Here is a 24,143-nt window from a genome sequence, read left to right on the forward strand (position 1 = left end):
CCAGCTACTCTGGAGGCTGAGACATGAGAATCATTTGAACCCGGAAGGCGGAGGTTGCAGTGAGCTGAGATTGCGCCACTGCACTCCCAGCCTGGGTGACAAGAGCAAAACTCCATCAAAAAAAAAAAAAAAAAATTAGCTGGGTGTGGTGGTGAGTACCTGTAGTCCCAGTTACTCTTGGCAGGCTGAGATAGGAGAATCACTTGAACCCAGGAGGCGGAGGTGCAGTGAGCCAATATCACGCCACTGTACTCCAGCCTGGGTGACAGAGTAAGACAATGTCTAAAAAAAAAAAAAAAGACAAAGGAAAAAAAAAACCAGAGGCCGGGCGCGGTGGCTCAAGTCTGTAATCCCCGCACTTTGGGAGGCCGAGACGGGCGGATCACGAGGTCAGGAGATCGAGACCATCCTGGCTAACACGGTGAAACCCCGTCTCTACTAAAAAATACAAAAAAAACTAGCTGGGCGAGGTGGCGGGCGCCTGTAGTCCCAGCTACTCGGGAGGCTGAGGCAGGAGAATGGCGTGAACCCAGGAGGCGGAGCTTGCAGTGAGCTGAGATCCGGCCACTGCACTCCAGCCTGGGCGACAGATCGTGACTCCGTCTCAAAAAAAAAAAAAAAAAAAAAAAAAAACGGGAGCCCAAAAAAAACCCCAAAAAAAAAAAAAAAAAATCGGGAGCCCAAAATAATCCCAAGAAAGATAAGTAAGATATTAAAAACCCCGGGGAAGGCGGGACACGGTGGATCACGCCTGTAATCCCAGCACTTTTGGAAGCCGAGGTGAGTGGATCACCTGAGGTCAGGAGTGAGACCAGCTGGCCAACATGGTGAAACCCCATCACTACTAAAAATACAAAACATTAGCCGGGCATGGTGCCAAGTGCCAGTAGTCCCAGCTACTCAGGAGGCTGAGGCACGAGAATCGTTTAAGACCTGGAGATGGAGGTTGCAATGAGCCGAGATCACACCATTGCACTACAGCCTGGGCAAAAAGAGAGAAACTCCATCTCTAAATAAATAAACAAACCCCAGAGAAAAGTGACATAACCAACAGAGAAATTACAATTAGACTGATGACTGATCTGAAGGCAGAAGACATTGGAATAATATCTTCCAGTGTCCGAAAATGCTGGGAAAAAAAATTACTATCAGCCTAGATTTTTATTATAGGCAATTAAGTTATCTTTCAAAAAAGACAGCAAAATAAGCGAGGGCAAAATAAGGATTTTTCTGAGAAATAAAAAGAGTGTTTTCTGCCCTAAAACCCCACTAAAGATATTAGTGAAGGATGGACCTCAAGAAGGGAAATGTACCGGAAAAAAGGTTATTTATCATTTCCCTTACATCTCAAAGAAAGTTGTAAATGTGGGTAAATGGGGGGCAAAACTGTATAAGGCAACAATCATGTCTAATTTGTGGGTTGAAAAAGCCAAGACAAATGAAATCTGAGGCAACAGTATATAAGAGGGCAATGGGATTAAAAGTGTTTTTTGTTTGTTTGTTTGTTTTTCGTGGTTTTTTTCTGGTTTTCTTTTTGAGATGGAGTCTCGCTCTGTCTCCCAGGCTGGAGTGCAGTGGCACAATCTCGGCTCACAGAACCTCCACCTCCCACATTCCAGCGATTCTCCCACCTCAGCCTCCCAAGTAGCTGGGATTACAGGCACACACCACCATGCCCGGCTACTTTTTTGTATTTTTAGTAGAGATGGGGTTTCACCATGTTGGCCAGGCTAGTCTCAAACTCCTGACCTCAAGTGATCCACCCGCCTCAGCCCCCCAAAGTGCTGGGATTACAGGCGTGAGCCACAGGGCCCGGCCAAAAATTGTTTTAATATCCTTTTATTACTCAGGAGAATAGTAAAGATGCTAATTAAGACTTTGAAATTAAATACGCATGGCAAAAAACTTCTTGAAAGACTAGAAATACTGAGTATAACCTCTAAACTAGTAGCTAAGGTCTCCTAATCTCACTTTTCAACTCTATTACCCCTATATTTGACAGGAATCTGAAAGCTATTCTATCCCTTTTTTCAGGTAAGAGATATTAAACTAGTCTAGTATCTGGCATAGAATGTACTCATTAAATATTTGATAAACTACTGGGCATGGTGACATGCCTATAATCCCAGCACTCTGGGAGGCTAAGGTGGGAGGATCGCTTAAGCCCAGGAGTTCAAGACCAGCCTGGGCAAAATGGGAGAAACCCCATCTCTACAAAAAATACAAAAATTAGCCACGTATGGTGGTGCACGCCTGTAATCCCAACTACTCAGGAGACTAATGTAGGCTTGAGCCTGGGAGGTGGAGATTGCGGTGGGCTGAGATCACATCACTGCACTTCAGCCTGAACAACAGAGTGAGACCCTGTCTCAAAACTAAATTGGCTGTTCCAGAATATGATGAATTGTATTTCACAAATGCATAATATTTCTCAACTCTACCTGGAAAGCTGGTTCTATCTTATTATTTCAGTGAATGGCCTGGGTACCTCTTTGGGATTTTTGTTTTGCTTTTTTTTTAAAAAAAAAAACAAAAGAAAATAGGACACTGGCCGGGTATGGTGGCTCATGCCTGTAATCCCAGTACTTCGGGAGGCTGAGGTGGGTGGATTGCTTGAGTCCAGGAGTTCAAGACCAGCCTAGGCAACATGGCAAAACCCCGTCTCTGCTAAAAATACAAAATTAGCCAGGCACGGTGGCGCATGCCTGTAGTCCTAGCTACTGGGGAGGCTGATGTGGGAGAATCACCTGAACTCAGGAGATTGAGGCTGCAATGAGCCGAGATCAAGCCACTGCACTCCAGACTGGGTAACAGAGTGAGACCCTGTCTCCAAAAAAAAAAGGAAAAGTAAAGAAAAAAAGAAATAAAAGAAAATAAGACAATGAATGTTTGAGTTAAAATCCTAAATCCTAAACCCTAATTCTTGCTTCAAATTGGAAAATATATATACTTTTTCCCTCACTACTGCTTCTAACAAAAGAAATATAAATTAAAAATTTGCATGTCTATCTTTAATCATGGGAAACTGGCAATCAAAGGTTCAAGCACCTAAAACTGTGAGTGATATTTTCCCCACAGTTGGTAAAACTGTATATTCCACAACATATGGAATTCTACTGAAAGCTTTCATTGGCATTTTGCCTTGTTGAATAAAAGTTAGAAGCTATCTTAGACATTTTTTTTTAAATCAACACTGCCTTTTCATTAGACTAACGTTTAAAATATGACTTAAAATCATGGGAAAATATAATAATGATAAAATCTAACACTCATTGAGCTCTTAGCTCTGTGTCGGGAATAGTTCTAATCATTTAATGAACTAATTTAACCCACACAACAACAACATTATGAGCCAGGTACTATCTTTAGCTTTGTTTTACATAGGAGGATCACGAGAAATGGAGATTAAATAACTCCCCCAATGTTACCTATCTCAAAGGTGTCAACAGTGGGATTTAAAACTAAGGAGTTTAATGCTTAACCATTATACTACTCTACTGCTTCCCAAAATTTTTATCATGTGCTGATTATCACATGCTGATTTATCTAGTATCTATATCTAAAGTGTGACTTTGGTATTTGCTAACTCATACTACCTGCACTTTGCCAAAGATGGCTATTCTGCTCATTTGCAAAGGATCCAAACTAATAGAGAATTCTAAATCCATGTTTATTTTTTTACTTACACTTACATATTCTGTGTTATCTTGTGTTGGGCTGTGCAGGATTATCCCCATCTGCACCCCAGGACTCTGTGCCTAGATTTTTTTCACTCAGAGAACATGAATTAGATGGTCCTTTTGCATGCGATGCCCTGTGTTAAGCAATGATTTACAGCTACTTTCCTAATTGGCAGTTAAATTTCACCAAGATTCAACCACAGCCTGATATATATTTCTCCAAAGAAGCTTAAAACAGTTTTTGGTCGGAGCAGAAAATGGCCTTCCTATTTGTTTATTCAACAAATATTTTACTCCACAAGGCGAGATCCTACTATACGCCAAGCACCATGATGGATACTAAAACTTCAGGGACAAACACAGCAGAGCCAATATTTGCCCCTGAGGCTCTGGTGGGGAGAGATGTTAAACAGTGAATAATCACACAAATAATTAATTACAACTGTGATAAGCATAATAAGGAAAAAATATAGAAAGTACATGATAAAAAGACCTAACCTAGTTTAGAGGTAGTCAGGTAAAGTGTCCCTGAAAACTGGACATTTAATATGAAAACGAGGATTAGTAGAAATTATCCAAGTAAAGAAGTACAGAAAAGTACATCAGGCAGAAGGAAGGCCAACAAGAAGCACTGTGCTTTGGAGGAAACAAAATCCCAATGAGTTTGGGTAGCCACAAGCAGAAATCAGCTGAGGTCAATGCTCAAAGGTCTCTTCCTAACTAGGTGGTCTACCACCTCCTCACTCCTCTCATACCGCACCAGTCTCGATCCGCTGCTGGCCCACTGTGTGTGTGTCCCTCTTCCCCGACGTCACTACCGCTTCACATTTTCTCTGTGACTCCAAAGAATAAAAACCACTGTATTTGTAGTAGTTAACACACAACTCTTTAAGAAGAATATAAATTCTGCAACAATTATGTTGGTGGAGAGAATGTGAATAAATCGTTTTTATAAGAGTATTGATTTCATCTGTGTTTTAGGCAACTTGAGGCCAGAGACCATATCTTACATATCTTACATATCCCACATTGTGCATAGCTGGAGTTTGACAAGTAATTTTACTATTTGGGGAGAATTGTAGAATGAGAAATTTAAGTGTTGCTGATCTACATTTTTTCTTATATAAGATTTACTAGCCTATTCATATATCCTTATGTATTTTAATTGCAAGAATAAAAACATGTTGTCCACCTGGTAGATAAAAGATGAGCCAGTTCTCCAGGGATAGAGAGAGGACAAAGAGAAGGCTGGAAACACAAGGAACGGAGGTCCCTCAACTCTCAACTTTAACAACTGTGCCATTTCTTTCTTCACAGAAAGCTTACTCATGGGAATAACTTAAGCTTATTTCAAAAGAAGGACTGACTTTGACTTGGATTGTGGCCAGCTGTGGTAAGAAGTGCAGTGAAATTCAGCCACTTTCCCCTTAAAAGTCATTCAACCGGAAATTTTATCAGTGGGAAATTCTCTAAGGGCCAAAGACTCTATTTTCTGCAGCTTAACAACATTTGTAAAACATTTTGAGTTCTAAGATTCACCACCTCTCTCCTCTATACACACCCCACACTCATGCCAATCCAGTGTGCTAACTTCTGATAGAAGCGACATGGAATTTTTTGGAATCTAAAAGTTGAAAATATGTACCCAACACAATATAATATCATTTATGAATCTGTTTCTCTTTAAGATTGTGTAAATATGTGGTACATAGCAACACTTGAGGGCAGGAAAAGAGAAACACCATGCCTTCCAGTAGAGGCAAGAGATAATCAGCTATCCTTATTGTCATGAAATAACCTAAAATGACTAGTTGGTATATTAAATATCAGAACATACCGCACTTAACTGAAGAACTATCATGAGCAAGGGACTATGGTAAACACAGAACCAATAATATGAAGAATATAACCCAGTCCTTGCCCTTCAAAAACCAACAGTCTAAAGGGAGACACTCTAGGAGAGTAGGGAGGGGAAGGGGAAGAAAATTTGATACGAAATCCATCATCCAAGGACTGATGATCCAGTATATGAGCACACAAAATCTACAGATTTACCAAGGGACTTGAAAGAAGGCAGTGAGTTCCCCATTTCCTATGTCTAATTATACAAGTTCCCTTTCACCTAACACTCTATCCCACTGTACCTCTTTGCATACATGCAATGCACATACTTAATTTAACCAATGGTTATTTGACCCCAGGTTTTTTTTTGGAGACAGAGTTTCACACTTATCACCCACGCTGGAGTAAAATGGCACGGCTAACTGCAACCTCTGCCTCCTGGGTTCAAACAATTCTCCTGCCTCAGCCTCCCAAGTAAGTAGCTAGGATTACAGGCACCGGCCACCATGCCCAGATAATTTTTTGTATTTTTAGTAGAGACGGGGTTTCACCGTGTTAGCCAGGATGGTCTCGATCTCCAGACTTCGTGATCCGCCTGCCTCGGTCTCCCAAAGTGCTGGGATTACAGGCGTGAGCCACCGTGCTCAGCCCCCATATCTTAATAAGTATGTTGAGACCAGAAGTTCTTTCAGGATGAGGTTCATTATCTTGAAGTTATTTCATTTCATACTTTCTGAAACAGCAGTTTCCTATCTAGAGCACAGCTCCCCAAATGGCAGAGAAAATCTTGGGGTATTTTAAGACAGTAAGTTTCCTCACCTTGCTTTGAAATTCACCAGCAGGAAAGTGAACTAGAGATGGGTTTTGTTTTTGTTTGCTTGTTTGTTTGTTTTAAACAGTGAAAAGGATAAGAGCTAGTGCATCTATATATAGTTAAATTTATGGGCCAGGCGCGGTGGCTCAAGCCTGTAATCCCAGCACTTCTTGGGGTGAGGCCCCGGAGACGGGGGATCACAGGTCAGGAGATCGAGACCATCCCCTGGGCTTAACACGGCTGCAAACCCCCCCGCTCTCTACTAAAAAAATAACAAAAACCTAGGCCGCGGTGCCGAGTGGCAGGCGCTCTGTAGTCCCAACTACTCGGGAGGCTCAGGCCAGGAGAATGGCGTGAAACCCTGTGGAGGTGCCGAGCCTTGCAGTGAGCTGGAGAGTCCCGCCACTGTACTCCAGCCTGCCGGTGAGCAGAGCGAGACTCCGTGTGGGAAAAAAAAAAAAAAAAAAAAAAGTATTATTTTTAGTGCGATATGCAAAACTAACAATTATGATAAAATACAAAATGACAAAATTCCCTACTTACATATTCTCAACTTCCTTCCCTAATAAATCTTTTTGTAACTTGTTAAGAAGAAAAAGGTAGGCTGCTGCAGTGGCTTATGGCCTGTAATCCCAACACTTTGGGAATCCGAAGCGGATAGATCACTTGAAATCTGGAATTTGAGACCAGCCTGGCCAACATGGTGAAACTCTGTCTCTACAAAAAATACAAAAAATTAGCCGGGTGTGTGGCATATGCTTGTAATCTCAGCTACTTGGGAGGCTGAAGAGAGAGGATCACTTGAACCCGGGAAGCGGAGGTTGCAGTGAGTTGAGATCTCACCGCTGCACTCCAGTCTGGGCAACAGAGCAAGACTTCATCTCAAAAAAGTAAAGAAAAAGAAAAAGGTGGCTGGGCGCGGTGGTTCACGCCTATAATCCCAACACTTTGGGAGGCCAAGGGGGCTGGTTCATCTGAGGTCAGGAGTTCAAAGCCAGCCTGGCCAATAGGTGAAACCCCGTCTCTTCTAAAAATACAAAAATTAGCCAGGTGTGGTGACGCATGCCTGTAGTCCCAGCTACTTGGGAGGCTGAAACAGGAGAACTGCTTGAACCCGTGAGGTGGAGGTTGCAGTGAGTCAAGATCATGCTATTGCACTCCAGCGTGGGCAACAGAGTGAAATTCCATCTCAAAATAGTAATAATAATAATAATAAATAAGGTAAGACAGCTTTCCTTTCCATAACAATTCCCAATACAAACAGACTTAAATACTAAAATGGTTAGGGGAAAAAAAAAAAAAGCAGCAGCAGCCACCTAGACAATTTGAAAATTATGTTACCTGAACTTATGTGGTTCAATATATTCAAACATATACTGCAAGACTTCTACAGATCCAAAGTACAAGGAAAAGAATGACAGATGAAAGCATTCAATGGGAGGTCCTTCCTCCAATATATCAAATTTCTTCTCCATGTTTCAGTCTTATTACAGACTTGAATTTCCCCCCCAAAAGTTAACTCTGAAGGATTTACATTATATAGCACTGAAAGTTGTTGAAGTTTAAAAATGCCAAGGCAGAAGTTTGTTTTTTATTCTAGTTCTATCTATATGGAAAGGTTTAAGGGCTGACCTGCCTGAGAGCAACAAGAACTGACTGAATGGACCTTCCTCATCAAGAATTCTGACCAAACAGCATATTCTAGAAAGAAACCTCTACAAAGAAAGCAGCTAATCTCTGATATTTGCTCATTAAGGACTGCTACTTCTTTTGATACTGCCCTAATGCTGGTTTATTATGTAAAAATACACCCCGCTGTCAGAACCATGACCTAAAGGTTTAATGAAAAGGTTGGGCCCAAATCAGCCAGGAGCAAAAAAGCAGCAGATCAACTTTATGATATCTTTGTCTCTTGCCATATGGTTCAGGGAAATAAAGATCCTTTAATGAGGAATTCTGACTCATAATATGAGACTGCATTGTAACCAGCAAGGCTCCAAATAATATATCAACATCTGGTCTAAATCATTAAATTTTAAAAAGGCACTCCCAAGAAGAGAATGCAAAATACCAATGCCACTTTCAGATAGAAGGCAACATGTTATGAATTTAGTAAGTGATCTGCATAGCTGAAATGACTCTGAAACAGAAAAACCACAACCCAAAATAGCCTGAACACTTTTGTTATCTCAAACAATGGGCAGTTAGCCATTCATTCCTTTCTCTTAGTATATATTTCACTTGTTTCAGTCAAAGCCCATTATAAATTCCATGAGATGGTTCAAATTTGGCTATACCAGATATATGAAAGCCGGGGATGGGAAATATTCATTGTACAATAATTCCTAATACTATATGTTATAAATAAAAATAAATGATAGGCATATGTTCATTTAATTTAAAATTTTAGGCCGGGCGCGGTGCCTCATGCCTGTAATCCCAGCACTTCGGGAAGCCAAGGTGGGTAGATCCCCTGAGGTCAGGAGTTCGAGACCAGACTGGCCAACATGGTGAAACCCCATCTCTACTAAAAATACAAAAAAGTAGCAGCCATGGTGGTGGGTGCCTGTAATCCCAGCTACTTGGGAGGCTGAGGCAGAAGAATCACTTGAACCCAGGAGGCAGAGGTTGTAGTGAGCGGAGATTGTGCCACTGAACTCCAGCCGGAGCAACAAGAGTGAAACTCCATCTCAAAAAAAAAAAAAAAATGTAGGCTGAGTGCAGTGGCTCATGCCTGTAATCCCAGCACTTTGGGAGGCCAAGGCAGGTGAATCACTTGAGGTCAGGAGTTCGAGACCTACCTGACCAACATGGTAAAACCCTGTCTTTATTAAAAATACAAAAATTAGCTAGGTGTGGTGGAGCGTGCCTGTAATCCCAGGTACTCAGGAGGCTGAGGCAGGAGAATCGCTTGAACCTGGGAGGCGGAGGTTGCAGTAAGCCAAGATCGCCCCACTGCACTCTAGACTGAGCAACAGAACGAGACTCTGTCTCGAAAAAAAAGTATATTGCATACCTATAACCCAGACAGGCATATCGTCCCTGCCACTGAGGAACCTACGACTTAGTGAGATGACAAACACTGAACCACTATGAGTGTAATAACAGAGCACCTCCATGCTATGCTGAACTATAGGCTGCAGATAATGAGGATATTCCTATCCTACCCATTTCCTAAGGGTGCAGTGAAAGACTGGGAAGTTGTCAAAAGGCTCTTAAAATGACAATCCTGGCCAGGCACACTGGCTCACATCTGTAATCACAGCACTTTGGGAGGCCAAGGCAGGTGGATCACTTGAGCCCAGGAGTTCAAGAACAGCCTGGGCAACATGGCAAAACCCCAGTTGGATATATGTTGAAATACTACTAAAAATACAAAAATAGTCAGGCGTGAAGGTGTAAGCCTGTAGTCCCAACTACTCGGGAGGCTGCGGTGGTAGGATCAATGCCCAGTGGGTTGACGCTACAGTGAGCCCAGATCATGCCACTGCACTCCAGCGTGGGCAGCAGAGCGAGACCCTATCTCAAAATAAATAAATATAAATAAAAATAAAATGACTATATATAAAACATAAACACTTCATAACTATATAAATGATGAGTACTTAAATAAGTACAGGTTGAATATCCCTTATCTGAAATGCTTCAGATCAGAAGTGTCTCGTATTTCAGATTTTTTGGATTTGGGAATTTTTGCATATATATCATGAGCTATATTGGAGATAGGACTGAAGGTTAAACACAAAATTCATTTATGTTTCATATACACTTTATACACATAGCGTGAAGGTAATTTTATATAATAGTTTTAATAATTTGTGCATGAAACAAGTTTTGACTTCTACCCATCACATGAGGTCAGATGTGGAATTTTCCACGAGTGGCGTCATGTCAATACTCAAAAAGTTAGATTTTGGAGCATTTCAGATTTCAGATTTTCAGATTAGAGATAATCAACCTGTGTATGAAATAACCAGGCTAGTTTGTTTTTAAACAAATATCCAAGAAATAGTAAAATTCAAATGAGTCCTATAAAAGTAGTTCGTCCTACTGTCGTCCTTACTTCAGGACTGTAACAGGAGGACCCAATCTAAGCTACCGTTGCTGATACCAGAAGACTTTTGCCCTCTTACTTTGTCCATTTAGAGTTATACGAGCTCTATTTATAGAAAAGCTTTAGAAAAGCCAAATTTTCCACTGTGTGGATGTAAACAAACATTTAAGTTGTGGTTCCATTAAAATTTAAACATAGTTGTAGAAACATATACCGTCAGCCCTGCATATCCTTGTGAGTTCCACATGTATGGATTCAACCAACTGGAGATCAAAAATATTCAAATAAAAATAAAAATAGGCTGGGCGTGGTGGCTCACACCTGTAATCCCGGCACTTTGGGAGGCCGAGGCCAGCGGATCACCTGAGGTCAGAAGCAGCCTGGATAACAAGGTGAAACCCCATCTCTACTAAACATACAAAAATTAGCCGGGCATTATGGTGGGTGCCTGTAATCCCAGCTACTCAGGAGGCTGAGGTGAGAGAATCTCTTGAACCTGGGAGGCAGAGGTTGCAATGAGCCAAGATCGTGCAATTGCACTCCAGCCTGGGTGACAGAGCGAGACTCCTTCTCAAAAAAATAAATAAAAATAAAAAACAATACAACAATAAAAATAAAAATGTAAAACAATACAGTATAACTATTTATAACATTTACATTGTATTAGGTATTACAGTATAAGTAATCTAGAGATGACTTAGATGCATTGGAGAAAGCAAAGTATCTGAAGCCCCATTAATAAAACTTGCATGACTTTAATGTCACATCACAGACTGACACATTTCAATGGGCCACTTTAATGAAAAAAAGAAAAATTTATATACCATGTTACAAGGTACTCAGTCTAAGACTTGTGACTTTTTCACACTGCCTGCTGAATCTAAGCCTTCTTAGAATTTCTTGTGCCCCTCCCTATTTTTCTTTTCCCACCCTTCCCTTGACTACCTCCTCTTCCTTGTTTCATTATTGAATTGGATTCACTCTCTGTGTTTAAAACTGCCTTAAATAGAGTTTTAAGTGGTACATGCCTATAATCCCTGCTACTTGAGAGGCTGAGGCAGGAGAATCACTTGAACCCAGGAGGCAGAAGTTGCAGTGAGCTGAGGTCACGCCATTGCACTCCAGCTTGGGCTACAGAGACTCCATCTCAAGATAAATAAATAAATAAACACTCCCACCCTACCCCCTCCCTAAGTGTGGAGTAAAAGTGATGACACAATTGCAATATTTTTATTTGTATATATATATATATCAGTGACCAGACTACTTTGCTTAACAAATGTACATGAAATTACAAATCCTAATGAGTCCTGCCCCCATAAAAGTAAGTAATGTCTTTTTTTTTTTTTTTGAGACGGAGTCTTGCTCTATGTCCCAGGCTAGAGTGCAGTGGCACGATCTCGGCTCAGTGCAACGTCTGCCTCCCGGGTTCAAGCGATTCTCCTGCCTCAGCCTCCCGAGTAGCTCGGACTACAGGCGCATGCCACCATGCCCAGCTAATTTTCGTATTTTTAGTAGAGACGGGGTTTCACCATGTTGGCCACGATGGTCTCAATCTCTTGACCTCGTGATCAGCCCACCTCAGCCTCCCAAAGTGCTGGGATTACAGGCATGAGCCACTAAGCCTGACCAAGTAATGCCTTTCTTACCACATCTCTAAACATTCAAATCCCATGTCTTTAAGACACAACTCAATGTTATATCCTCCATGAAGCCTTCCCTGATTCTCCAATCAAAAGTAATCTCATCTTCCTCTGACTTTCCATCATACTCTGTTTCCTCAGTGCCACTTAAGATTTCCAATTCAGTATCATATTGATTGTGTCAGGCATCACACTTATTGCTTTGACATTTGAAGGGGTCTCAATAAATACCTGCTTGATAAGTTAATGACTATGTACAACAATTGAGAATTTCATCTTCATCTAGTAAATTTTAATTACGGAAATATTCAAAAGTCATTTAGTCTCAAGAACAGTAAATGAAGTAGTTGAGCTCAAGAATGCCTACTTCAGTCAAAATGTACATTTTATGACCAAAATAAGACTAATTTGGCATACGTATGTAAATAATCTGAAAGAAATTCCCAAAGAAAAGCACTGGAATAAGGATATAACCTCCCAAAATAACTCCAAATAAATACCCAGATTATATAAATTCCAGAAGATTTGTTCTGAAATCAGTTTCATTATTTTACAGTAATACCATGTTTCTTTCCTAGCAAATTCAGAGTTCAATTATCCAGTTCTATTATTTCTTCTTCTAATATATTTCTGATTAATTCCTTCTCTATTTTCCCTGCCACTCCCAAGTCCAGACCTTCATTTTCTTCATAACCAACCAATTTCAAAAGCTTCCCAATTTGTCTCCCTTCCCATAGTTCCTTCAACAATATTTACGGAGTGTAAAAATTAAAAAAAAAATAAAAAAATAAAACAATATTTACTGAGTGATCCCATGTGCCAATTTTGAGGGCAGGAACTGAGGACCATATAAAGAAATATCAGGCCAGGCACAGTACCTTACAACTGTAATCCAGCACTTTGAGAGGCCAAGGCGGGAGAACTGCTTGAGCCCAGGGATTCGAGACCAGCCTGGGCAACATAGCAAGACCCTGTCTCTATTTAAAACCAAAATAAAATTTTTAAAAAAGAGAGAGATATCCGACAAGGCCTGACCTCCAGGAACAATCTTGAAGCATGTACAGAATCCACATATTTAACGGTCACTCACAATTGGCACCAAGGATGTGAAGCAATGGGTAGGTCCTCTGGCCTCCCCAAAACACACTATACTATTCTCACACGCCATTCTCACGCAGTCTTTCTCATACACTATTCTCATCCTCCTCCCCCTCCTGCTGTCTTTGTTCATCCTATTGGATAAGGCCTGTGTTACACTGCCCATATGTCACACACCAACTTCATCTCCAATTTCTCTCCAACTTGTCTCCTGAGCGGCAATGAAGATAACGTACTTGCTATAACCTGGAAGTGACTTATTCACAAGTACCTTTGTTCATGATTAACTATTTATCAGCACAATCCTCCCTACTTTGTCTCTGCTAACCCATAGCTACCACCAATCTCAAGTCCCCTCTTTTGTATGTGTTGGAAAGTATATAACTTAACTACATATCATTGTTTTCATCTTATAACCTTATTTCTTTTGTATTTGTCTCACAGTGTGTATTACAGTGTTTCCTAACTAAGGGCGTATATCACAATCAACTATGGAGCTTCTTAAAAAATACAAAGGCCTGGCCGGGCACAGTGACTCACGCCTGTAATCTCAGCACTTTGGGAGGCCGAGGCAGGCAAATCACAAGGTCAAGAGATGGAGACTATCCTGGCCAACATGATGAAACCCCGTCTCTACTAAAAATACAAAAATTAGCTGGGCACGGTGGTGCACACCTGTAGTCCCAGCTACTCCAGAGGCTGAGGCAGGAGAATTGCTTCAACCTGGGAGGAGGACGTTGCAGTGAGCCCAGATCATGTCACTGCGCTCCAGCCTCATGACAGAGGAAGGCTCTATCTCAAAAACAAACAAACAAACAAAGGCCTTTAGCTACTTGGGAGGCCGAGATGGGAGGAATTTTCTCAGCCCAAGAGATGAAGGCTGCAGTGAGCTATGATCACACCATTGCACTCCAGTGCCTGCATGACAGAGTGAGACCCAGTCTCAAAAAAAAAAAAAAAAAAAAAAAACAAAAATACAAAGGCCTTGACCCTTGGAAGCTGTACATCTTTATTTCTAAAAAGCCCCACTGATGATTTTCATGCATACTCTAAGCTGAGAACCACTGATTTATTGCAATGTTTTCCATATAGCAGACATTCAATGCTTATTAATTCATGGCATGGACGTCCATAAATAACTTTTCTCTAAATAGCCTAACCAGATATCAACCCCTAGACTACACTAGCTCTGTTCCAAGTGCAACATGTGGTTTTAAGATTTCATTTCCTGAAGTACTACATGGAGAGACACTATTACCTTGTCTCTTTACATTGTTTCCTATTTGTTGAAAAATGGAGGCCTGGAATGCAGCCATGTTAGACAACACTACATAAGAATGTACTCTGGAGTGTTCTGTTCAAATTAGTTATAAAAAGAACAACGTACAAGTAGACATTGTGAATGAATACAGCATTCTTACTGAATGAATAGATTCTTACTAAAGCTATACAGAAGAAAGATCAGGAATTTGGACGGTGGTGTCACCCTGTCTTCCTAGCTATCAGTCTCCTAAATTGCTTGAGACAGTCCAGGGACCCCTGAAGACCGAGGAAGACTTTCAGCTGCTAAAGAGCCTCTAAGTGCACTGAAGAGCTCAAATCAGATAAGTAACCCAAGCCCCACCCAGACAGACCCACAGTTGCCTTCCAATTGCCCTGACACACACTATTTACACAGCTCAGTGGGGGAGCAGTATGAACTTTTTCCAAAGTTGTTCCTCACATGCAGGACCAGTCTGAGTCACCCACCCAGGGTGGGAAAGAAAAGTGTGACATTAGCCAGGGGAGTGTTGGGAGACTGGTCTCAGCACCTCTTTTTTCCCATTTCAGACATGGGCTCCTCCTCCTCCAGGAATCACCTCCGTTATGAGTCACAGCTGTGGGTTACAGGGGTCTGCAGAGCCACCAGGAAAGTTGTGGATGGGGAGGGGATGCCCCAGCCTTCTCTCCGGCAGGGGCGGCAGATCCCAGATTCCACAGGCCTCTCCCAACAGCTCCATCTTGCTTCCTGCCAGGAGGAGGGGCCAAGGAGAGCCCCCGAGTCTAGAAAGGCCCCAGTGGGAGGAGGCCGTTTGACAGCAGCTAAAGCCAGGTGAAAATGTCCACAGGAGGGAATGAAAGGAAGGGCAGCAGGGCTGAGCGGAAGGAAAAACAGGGCTTGTGGTCACGAATAACTGCATAAAGGTGTGAGGGTGACAGAGGAGTGAGCGTAAGTAAAATGGCCAGGAGGGAGGAGGAGGCGATGGAGAGTGAGGCAAGTGAATCAAAGGGCGGAATATAGGGAGCTCTGGGGAGCGGGGGTGGGCGAGGCGGATCTCAGGGTGAGGGGCAGAAGTATTAGAAAGGAGGACAACGTGGCTCAAATAAGGATCCCTGGAAGAGAAGGCAAGGGATCCGTGGGAGGGCCCGCTCTCCCTCCCCCACAGCCAGATCGAGGAGGCCTAAAAAGGCGCTGAGAGCTAGGAAGTCAACGTGGGGGCGAAGCCTGCGCGGGGCAGGGACCCTCGGACATCCCAGCAACTCTCATTTATTGGGTGCCTGCTGTGGGCCATACGCCGCGCGAGGCACTCCACAAATAATACCTCGCCGGATCTTCACGACAAGCCCGCCAGGCAGCCTTTTCCATGACTGCTCCCATTTTATAGATGAGGACACTGAGGCCAAGAGAGGCTCAGGACTCGCTCAAGGTCACAGGCGGAGAAGAGGCCATTCGAACCCTCGGCGCCTGGCTCCGGAACCCACGCGGAAAGTCACGGCCAGCGAGACGGCTGCAGGCAGCCGCGACGCGGGCCGGGGCCCCGGGGACACCTCCCGCGCCCGTTCCCGCGCCAGGCCCTGCGCGCTCACCCGGACGAGGTTGCTGACGGCCGCCTGCACGGCAGCCACGGGCGCGGTGAGGTCAGGAATGGCTTTGCCGTCCACCTCGCCCTCCTCGTGCATTATCACCAGGTGGGAGATCTGCTGTGCCACCGGCTCCAGGATGCTCTCGATCGTGCGCGTATGAAACACCGGCATCGCGGCGGCGAGCGGGGCGGCGAACCGCGGGCGACAGAGAAGTAGGATCCACCGGGCCGGGAACCGGCGAAGAGACAGACTCTGAGCAGCGACTACAGAGTCGGGGCTTCCCTCGGCGTAACCAGCCTCACGGACTCTCCGCCCCCTCTCGTCGCCGCGCCCAATGGCAGCACCGCTCAGACCTGGGCCGCCACTCCTACTGGTCCCTTTTCGAGATGCTCCACCCCAGCCACCGCGCCGCCAAACCCCGCCCCTCCCCCATTCCCAAGGGAGGGGCCTGGGATTGGGGCTGAGCCGCCGGGATTGCTACCGGATTCCCGAGCCCTAACGCCGGGCGCTCCTTATAAGGGCATGGTGGGAGCGGAGCGGACTGCTGGAGCCAGCTGGCCCCGCCCCCGGGCCGCCTCCCGCCTCGGATCTGGGGAGCCCCGCCCCTCTGCAGAATCACCTCAGCTGGGCGGGGTCTCCTCACCTCAGGCGGTGCTTGAGTCTCAGGAGACCAAGGAGTCGCCCACGTCCCCTCCTCAACTTTTCCCTTCACACGAAACCCTCAAAATACTCCTTCCATTCCCTCCCAGTAATGCATGGGAACGTTTTTAGTCAAAGATTCAAACAGCAGAGGTGCACTGAGAAACAGCAGCGTCCCATTCATGTAAACGCAGGCTCCGCCCCCTGCCCGCCTCAGAGACATTCTGTTTAACAGCTGGGTGTGTAGCCTTCTAGACTTGTCTATAGATTCACCTCTACATATATCTTTTCTAAGTAAATGAGATTAATAAACATTTTCCTGAAACTAGGTATGATTGCCCTTGATGAAAATGCCCTTATCTTTTACTTTTGGTAAAGGGCTACCTCATTCTTCTTAATGACTGCATGGTATTCCATTGCATGAAATAAAATTATTTACAGAATCAATGTTCCTAGTCATGGACTTGGGTTGGGTTCTGGTTTTCACTATTAAAAAACAATGCTGATCCTGGCCAACATGGTGAAACCCCGTCTCTACTAAAAAAGAAAAAAAAAAATACAAAAAATTAGCCGGGCATGGTGGTGGGCGCCTGTAGTCCCAGCTACTCGGGAGGCTGAGGTAGGAGAACGGCGTGAACCCGGGAGGCGGGGCTTACCGTGAGCGAGATCGCGCCACTGCACTCCAGCCTGGGCGACGGAGCCAGACTCTGTCTAAAAAAAAACTCTGCATTAATTGTACTTGCCCCTGTTCTGTGCATCTGTGTATTTATCTAGGACAAATGCCTACCAGGGAAGTGAAAAATCCAAAAGGGTGTGCATTTTATATTTTGATAAGTAAGACCAAATTAACCAGTTCCCTCATGCTTTGTATAAGACATCTTCCAAATTCACTTTTGCCCAAGCTTTCCCATTGTGAGGCAAAACACTTTCAGTAATGCCTCCAACCAAAAGAGCCTCAGGTCAAATAAAAAGTTTTGTCTAGGCCGGGCGCGGTGGCTCAAGCCTGTAATCCCAGCACTTTAGGAGGCCGAGACGGGTGGATCACGAGGCCAGGAGATCGAGACCATCCTGGCTAACACGGTGAAACCCCGTCTCTAATTAAAAAAAAATACAAAAAAAAAGTTTTGTCTAGTCCTACCACAACCACCAGAGCTGTTTTCTCTGCCCATTGCTCTGTGTTAATAGTATAAATATTTGTGTGATGGGGCCAGGCACAGTGGCTCACGCTTGTAATCCCAGCACTTTGGGAGGCCGAGGCGGACAGATCACCTGATGTCAGGAGTTCAAGACCAGCCTGGCCAACCTGGGGAAACCCCCGTCTCTACTAAAAATACAAAAATTAGCCAGGCGTGGTGGCAGGTACCTGTAATCCCAGCTAATTGGGAGGCTGAGTCAGGAGACTTGCTTGAACCCAGGAGGTGGAGGTTGCAGTAAGCTGATACCACGCCACTGCACTCTAGCCTGAGCAACAGAGTGAGACTCCCTCTCCAAAAAAAGAAAAGAAAAATTGAGTGATGGAACTATATGATTTTTTTGTTTTAAAATTCATTTTATAGGCCGGCGCGGTGGCTCCAAGCCTGTAATTCCCAGCCACTTTGGGAGGCGAGACGGGCGGATCACGAGGTCAGAGATCGAGGACCATCCTGGCTAACACGGTGAAAACCCCGTCTCATACTAAAAAAAAAAAATACAAAAAGTTAGCCGGGCGAGGTGGCGGGCGGCCTGTGGTCCCAGCTACTCGGGAGGCTGAGGCAGGAGAATGGCGTGAACCCGGAGGCGGAGCTTGCAGTGGAGCTGAGAAGATCCGGTCCAACTGCACTCAGCCTGGCGACAGAGCAAGATCCGTCCAAAAAAAAAAAAAAAAAATTATTTTATTTTATTTTATTTATTATTTATTTTTTGAATGATAGTGTCACACCAATTGCCCAGGCTGGATGCAGGTGGTATGATTTTCGGCTCACTGCAGCCTTGGCCTCCCCAGGCTCAGGTTTATTCTCCCACCTCAGCATCCAAGTAGCTGGGACCACAGGTTGCATGCCACCACGGCCTGGCTAATTTTTGTATTTTTGGTACAGACAGGGTTTTCATGTTGTCCAGGAGTCTGATCTCAAACTCCTGGACTCCAAGAAATCCACTTGCCTTGGCCTCCCAAAGTATATATGGCCTCCCAAAAAGTATTACGATTGTTTTAAATCCTCACCCTGTCCCCACTTTGCTGATTGTATATTTATGTGCAGTTTAACCTGTTCTTCTTCCTATGTATTTCCTACAGATTGGCAGGAAGACTCAGAGGATTGATCATGTAATCGTCTTTTAATCCTGACTGGCCATATTAACTCCCCAAAAAGAAACCACTTGCACATCCAGCCCATTGCTCCCCCAATCCAAAAATCATACTCAACTTCCATCCCCCTCATTTCACATTCACTGGCCTCCCTCTAAAATCTTTCTTGGTTGCCCAGTAGCACGTGTTAACACCAATGCCCTCCACACAATCTGGATCCAGACCAACCTTACTGCTCCCCACTAGACCCACAGACAAGCAGGTTAAACAGCACAAACAGCCATAAATTCAGAGCCATCCAGAAGCTCAGCCAGAACCCCAGCTTACAACTTGATGGGGATATAACTCTGGAAATGGCTTTTCTTCTCTTTGGCTGGAACTTCTTTCTTTATAAAAGTGGGATAATAGCACCCTCATAGAGCTGATGTAAGAATGTGTGAATGGAATTTGTTAAAGCATCCCAGGAGAACCTTCAGTAAAAGAAACCATTATTCATTATTAGGAGTGGTCACAAACTGACAATTCACAGTCTCCAGAATTCCTGGTAGAGTTTCACTTGAGCTTTCTCTACATTTCTTTCCCACCTAGAAGCTATCTGTGCATTGGTCTAACTCAAACCCAGTGCAGTAGGACAGAATTTCTAAGATGTCCCCCAGGGATTTCTCACTCCGAGTTATACACACTCTCTGTAATCCCCAGCTGTTTGACTATAACGAATTTTTACTTTCATAATCAGGATTACATTATATAGCACAGTTGGTCTTAAAATAGAGGGATTTATCAAAGTGGGCTGAACCTAATCCACCATGAGCTCTTTTAAAGCAGAGAGTTTTCTGCAGCCAGTTACAACAAAATGAATCAAAAGCACAAAGAGAATATTGATGAGCTGTTGCTAGATTAAAAACGCTGGGAAGCCAGATGGGTCAAAGATGTGGCACCTTAGTGAAGCTAAGAGATGACCCACTGACTGACAGCCATCAAGGAAACAGGGACTTGGTACCCCACAGGTTACAAGGGAACCTGAACATTATACCAACAAGGAAGAATCGATCTGGAAACAGATTTTTTCCTCCAGCTGAGAGCTCCAACCTTGATTTCAAGTCTCCAGTAAGCACACCTTTATTATCAGACTTGGCAACAGTGAGCAGAGGAAACCAGTCAACCACCATGATAGGACTTCCGAACCTACCACAGTTGTGAGATAAAAATGAGTGTGAGCTAGGACACGTGGCTCCACGCCTGTAATTCCAGCACTTTGGGAGGCTAAGGCGGGCAGATCACGAGGTCAAAAGGTCGAAACCATCTGGCCAACATGGTGAAACCCCATCTCTACTAAAATACAAAATTAGCTGGGCATGTTGGTGCGTGCCTGTAGTCCTAGCTACTCGGGAGGCTGAGGCAGAAGAATCACTTGAACCCAGGAGGCAGAGATTGCAGTGAGCCGAGATCATGCCACTGCACTCCAGCCTGGCGACAGAGCGAGACTCTGTCTCAAAAAATAATAACAATAAAATAAAATAAATGAGTGTTGTTTCAAGCCTCTAGGTTTGTGGTGATTTGTTCATAGCAATAGATCACTAATATACCTACCTTGAAGGTCCACTTTCAGTTCTTTCTTTATGATTTCTCACACCAAGGCCCTGGCATGAGCTGTTAAGTAGTAACCCTTTTAATTGTCCTTTTCTGACATGATCAGTTTACATTTCTCTCCTATGACACAGGCTGCTAGATGTCCTCCAATATATCTGTTCTGCTCTTCCTCTACAGTAATAGAACCCCAGATGTATGTGAGCACTTAGCCATATGATTCTCATTTGACACTTGAAAATTACAAATCTGGTTTCTAATGTCTAAAGTGGGGATAATAAAGTTTTCAGTCTCACTAAACATAGCACAGATATTAAGGACTGAAATGTTACCATAGAAAGAGAGAGGTCAGTACATTGCATGGGCTAGACTAAGGAATCATCATGAAACTAAGTTGCAAATATGTGGCAAAGAGTGTGTGATGCTCAGATTCCAAGCAGGAGGAGATCCCTATGGGCCTAAGGGTAAAAAAGAGTCTATGGGACAGTGGAACTAAATCTGCCCTCAAAGGAAGAATAATGTTTGGTTAGGCAGACAAGAGGGCAAACATTTCAGAATGAACAAGGCAGGAGGTGGGCGAATGTTCCAGATCAGTGATTAGTCAGACTGAAGTGAATGTTCATGCAACTCAAAGATAAGGAAGAAAAGGGAAATTGCTACAGGATTATAAGCTACAGAGGTAAAGGACTGTCTGACATTTGCTCTTGACTGTGGCTAGCTCGACATTACTCTTTACCATGTAATTAGTTTGGAGACCACTAATGATAGGGAACATTGTAAGATATGTAAAAAAAAAAAAATTCACGTTTCTTTTTTTCTTTTTTTGAGACAAGGTCTAGCTCTGTCACCTAGGTTGGAGTAAACAATGGTGTGACCACAGCTCATTGCAGCCTTGACCTCCTGGGCTTAAGCAATCCTCCCACCTCAGCCTCCCGAGTAGCTGGGACTACAGGTGTGGGCTGCCGTCACACCCAGCTAATTTTTTTTTTTTTTAATAGACACAAGGGTTCCCTATGTTGCCCAGGCTGGTCTCAAACTCCTGGGCTCAAGCAGTGCTTCCATCTCAGCCTCCTAAAGTGTTGGGATTATAGGTGTGAGCCTCCAAATTTAGCATTTCTAAATTAGAAATCATTGGAGAAGGCCGGGCGCGGTGGCTCATGCCTGTAATCCCAGCATTTTGGGAGGCCGAGGCGGGCAGATCAGGAGGTCAGGAGATCGAGACCATCCTGGCTAACACAGTGAAACCCTGTCTCTGCTAAAAAATACACAAAATTAGCCGGGCGTGGTGGCGGGTGCCTGTAGTCCCAGCTACTCAGGAGGCGGAGGCAGGAGAATTGCGTGAATCCAGGAGGCGGAGCTTGCAGTGAGCCAAGACAGTGCCACTGCACTCCAGCCTGGGTGACAGAGCGAGACTCCGTCTCAAAAAAAAAAAAAAAAAATCACTGGGGAAGAATTTTTGATGGCAGCAACTCTATTACACATGGCTTCATGACGTGGGTAACTTTCTATTGTTTTAGTCTGTAGCAATTCTCTGAGGTAGGTAGAAAACAAGAAGTACAGCTCTTTCATTTACAGACTGGGAAATTGAGATACAGTAGCCACTGTCAGTTGTAAGTACAATTTGTGAATTTTTTTTTTCTTTGAAACGGAGTCTTGCTCTGTCACCCAGACTGGAATGCAATGACATGATCTCGGCTCACTGCAACCTCTGCCTCCCAGGTTTAAGAGATTCTCGTGACTCACCTCTCGAGTAGCTGGGATTACAGGCACCCACCATCATGTCTGGCTAATTTTTGTATTTTTGTAGAGACAGGGTTTCACCATGTTGGCCAGGCTGGTCTTGAACTTCTGACCTCAGGTTATCCGCCCACCTCAGCCTCCCAAAGTGCTGGGATTACAGGCGTGAGCCACTGGGCCCAGTCCAATTTATGAAAATTTTAATCCAGGATAGAGCTGATTATAAAACCTGAGACTTCTATATTTAGTTAGGATGCTCAGTGTCCCTCCAGGTTTTGGGGCTCTCCTCCTCCCTCGTTTTTGGACTGCTGAGTATTGATTATATGGCTAGATTTACTTACATCTTTCCATACACTCCAATACACTTTGTGCCCACACGAGTGAACCTGTAACATACACACACACACACACACACACACACACACACTGCATTCTCCAGCTCATTAGAGATGAACCTTCTCTATCTAGACCACGACGGCAGCCTCTTCCCCATGTGAACCACACAGAGGCTTCATTAGTAGCTCTTCCTTCCTTTCTCCAAATACTGACGTGTACACCACGCCCCACCCTCCACCTCCACCCAAAACCACAACCATTTCCCCCATCACTTTGAATTGTGGTTCTTCTCTTTTCTTGACCAATTTTTTAAAAATCAACGTGGATTTAAGTAATGTTCAACTTCATACATTTTCCAATTTTTTTAATTATGCACTTTTTTATTGTACTTTAATCTGTGTTGTGTGAGAAAGTTACAAATAAGACTATTAACATTATGTAAAATTCCAGCTCCTAGAGATGGCTACTATTAGCATTTTAATGTATTCTCTTGCAGCCTTTTTTCTATTCATCTGTATTTTGTGTATGTGTTCAACTTTTTTCCCATGTGATTTTTATTGAGATCATTCACATACCATAAAATTCACCCCTTAGAAGTATAGTGTTCAATTTTTATTCTTGCTATTTTCACCTAAATATATCAAGAGCATATCCTGTAATTGCAGCTACTTGGGAGGTTGAGGCAGGAGGATTGCATGGTAGTCACAGTTCTCCAGAGAAACAGAACCAACTGGAGATTACATCTATCCTATTGAATTGTGCATGTGTGTCTGTGTGTGTGTGTGTGTGTGTGTGTGTACGTAAAATAAGGAATTGGTGTACACAATTATGGAGGAAAGCAAGCCCTAGACCTGCAAGGTAAGCTGGCAAGGTGGAGACCCAGTAGAACAGAGATTTAGCTCCAGTCTGAAGGCTAGCAGTGTCAAGAATAAAGGAAAGCTACTGTTTCAGTTCAAGTCTGAAGGCAGAGAAAAAACCCAATTCAAAAATACACAATCAGGCAGGAAAGAATTATCTTACTTGGAGGAAGTTCACTCTTTTCCTTATATTCAGGCTTTTTAAATTATTCAGTGAGGCCCAACTACACTAAGGAGCGAGGACCATCTTATTTACTCAGTCTATCAACCTAATAATTAGTCTTGTTCAAGAATACCCTCACAGAAACACCCAGAATAATGTTTGACCAAATATGTGGGCACCCCATAGCCCAGTTAACACAAAATTAACCAGCACGCTGAGCAAATAAATCCCCCTATTTTTTAGTCCAGTTTGGCTTGGGTTTTCCTTCACTTGCTGGCCAAAGAGGCATAATTATGTTGATAAAATTGTGTATGATATTTATGATAATACAATTATATACTGATTATGTATGACAAAATAGAAATCAATATTTCCTGTTTTAGAAAAAAATGATAACTTTAAAACATATTGATTAAATTATTTGAAAATAATAAACTCCATCCTGGCGAACACGGTGAAACCCCGTCTCTNAAAAAAATTATTTTATTTTATTTTTATTTATTATTTATTTTTTGAGATAGGGTGTCACACCAATTGCCCAGGCTGGAGTGCAGTGGTATGATTT

General features: G+C 43.4%; 1 protein-coding gene across 1 annotated transcript in view; it reads right to left on the reverse strand.

Moving 5' to 3' along the window:
• VCL (vinculin) overlaps positions 1–16,294 on the reverse strand; it is a 122,362-nt gene extending 106,068 nt beyond the window's left edge. The window contains 1 exon segment of the mRNA XM_017854552.1: positions 15,979–16,294. Within this exon segment, the coding sequence (XP_017710041.1) occupies positions 15,979–16,146 (168 nt within the window). The 5' untranslated portion in view covers positions 16,147–16,294.
• Between the last annotated feature and the right edge of the window lie 7,849 nt (positions 16,295–24,143).

The sequence above is a fragment of the Rhinopithecus bieti genome, unplaced genomic scaffold (assembly GCF_001698545.2).
Source record: "Rhinopithecus bieti isolate Rb0 unplaced genomic scaffold, ASM169854v2 scaffold_36008, whole genome shotgun sequence".
NCBI classification, from domain to species: domain Eukaryota; kingdom Metazoa; phylum Chordata; class Mammalia; order Primates; family Cercopithecidae; genus Rhinopithecus; species Rhinopithecus bieti.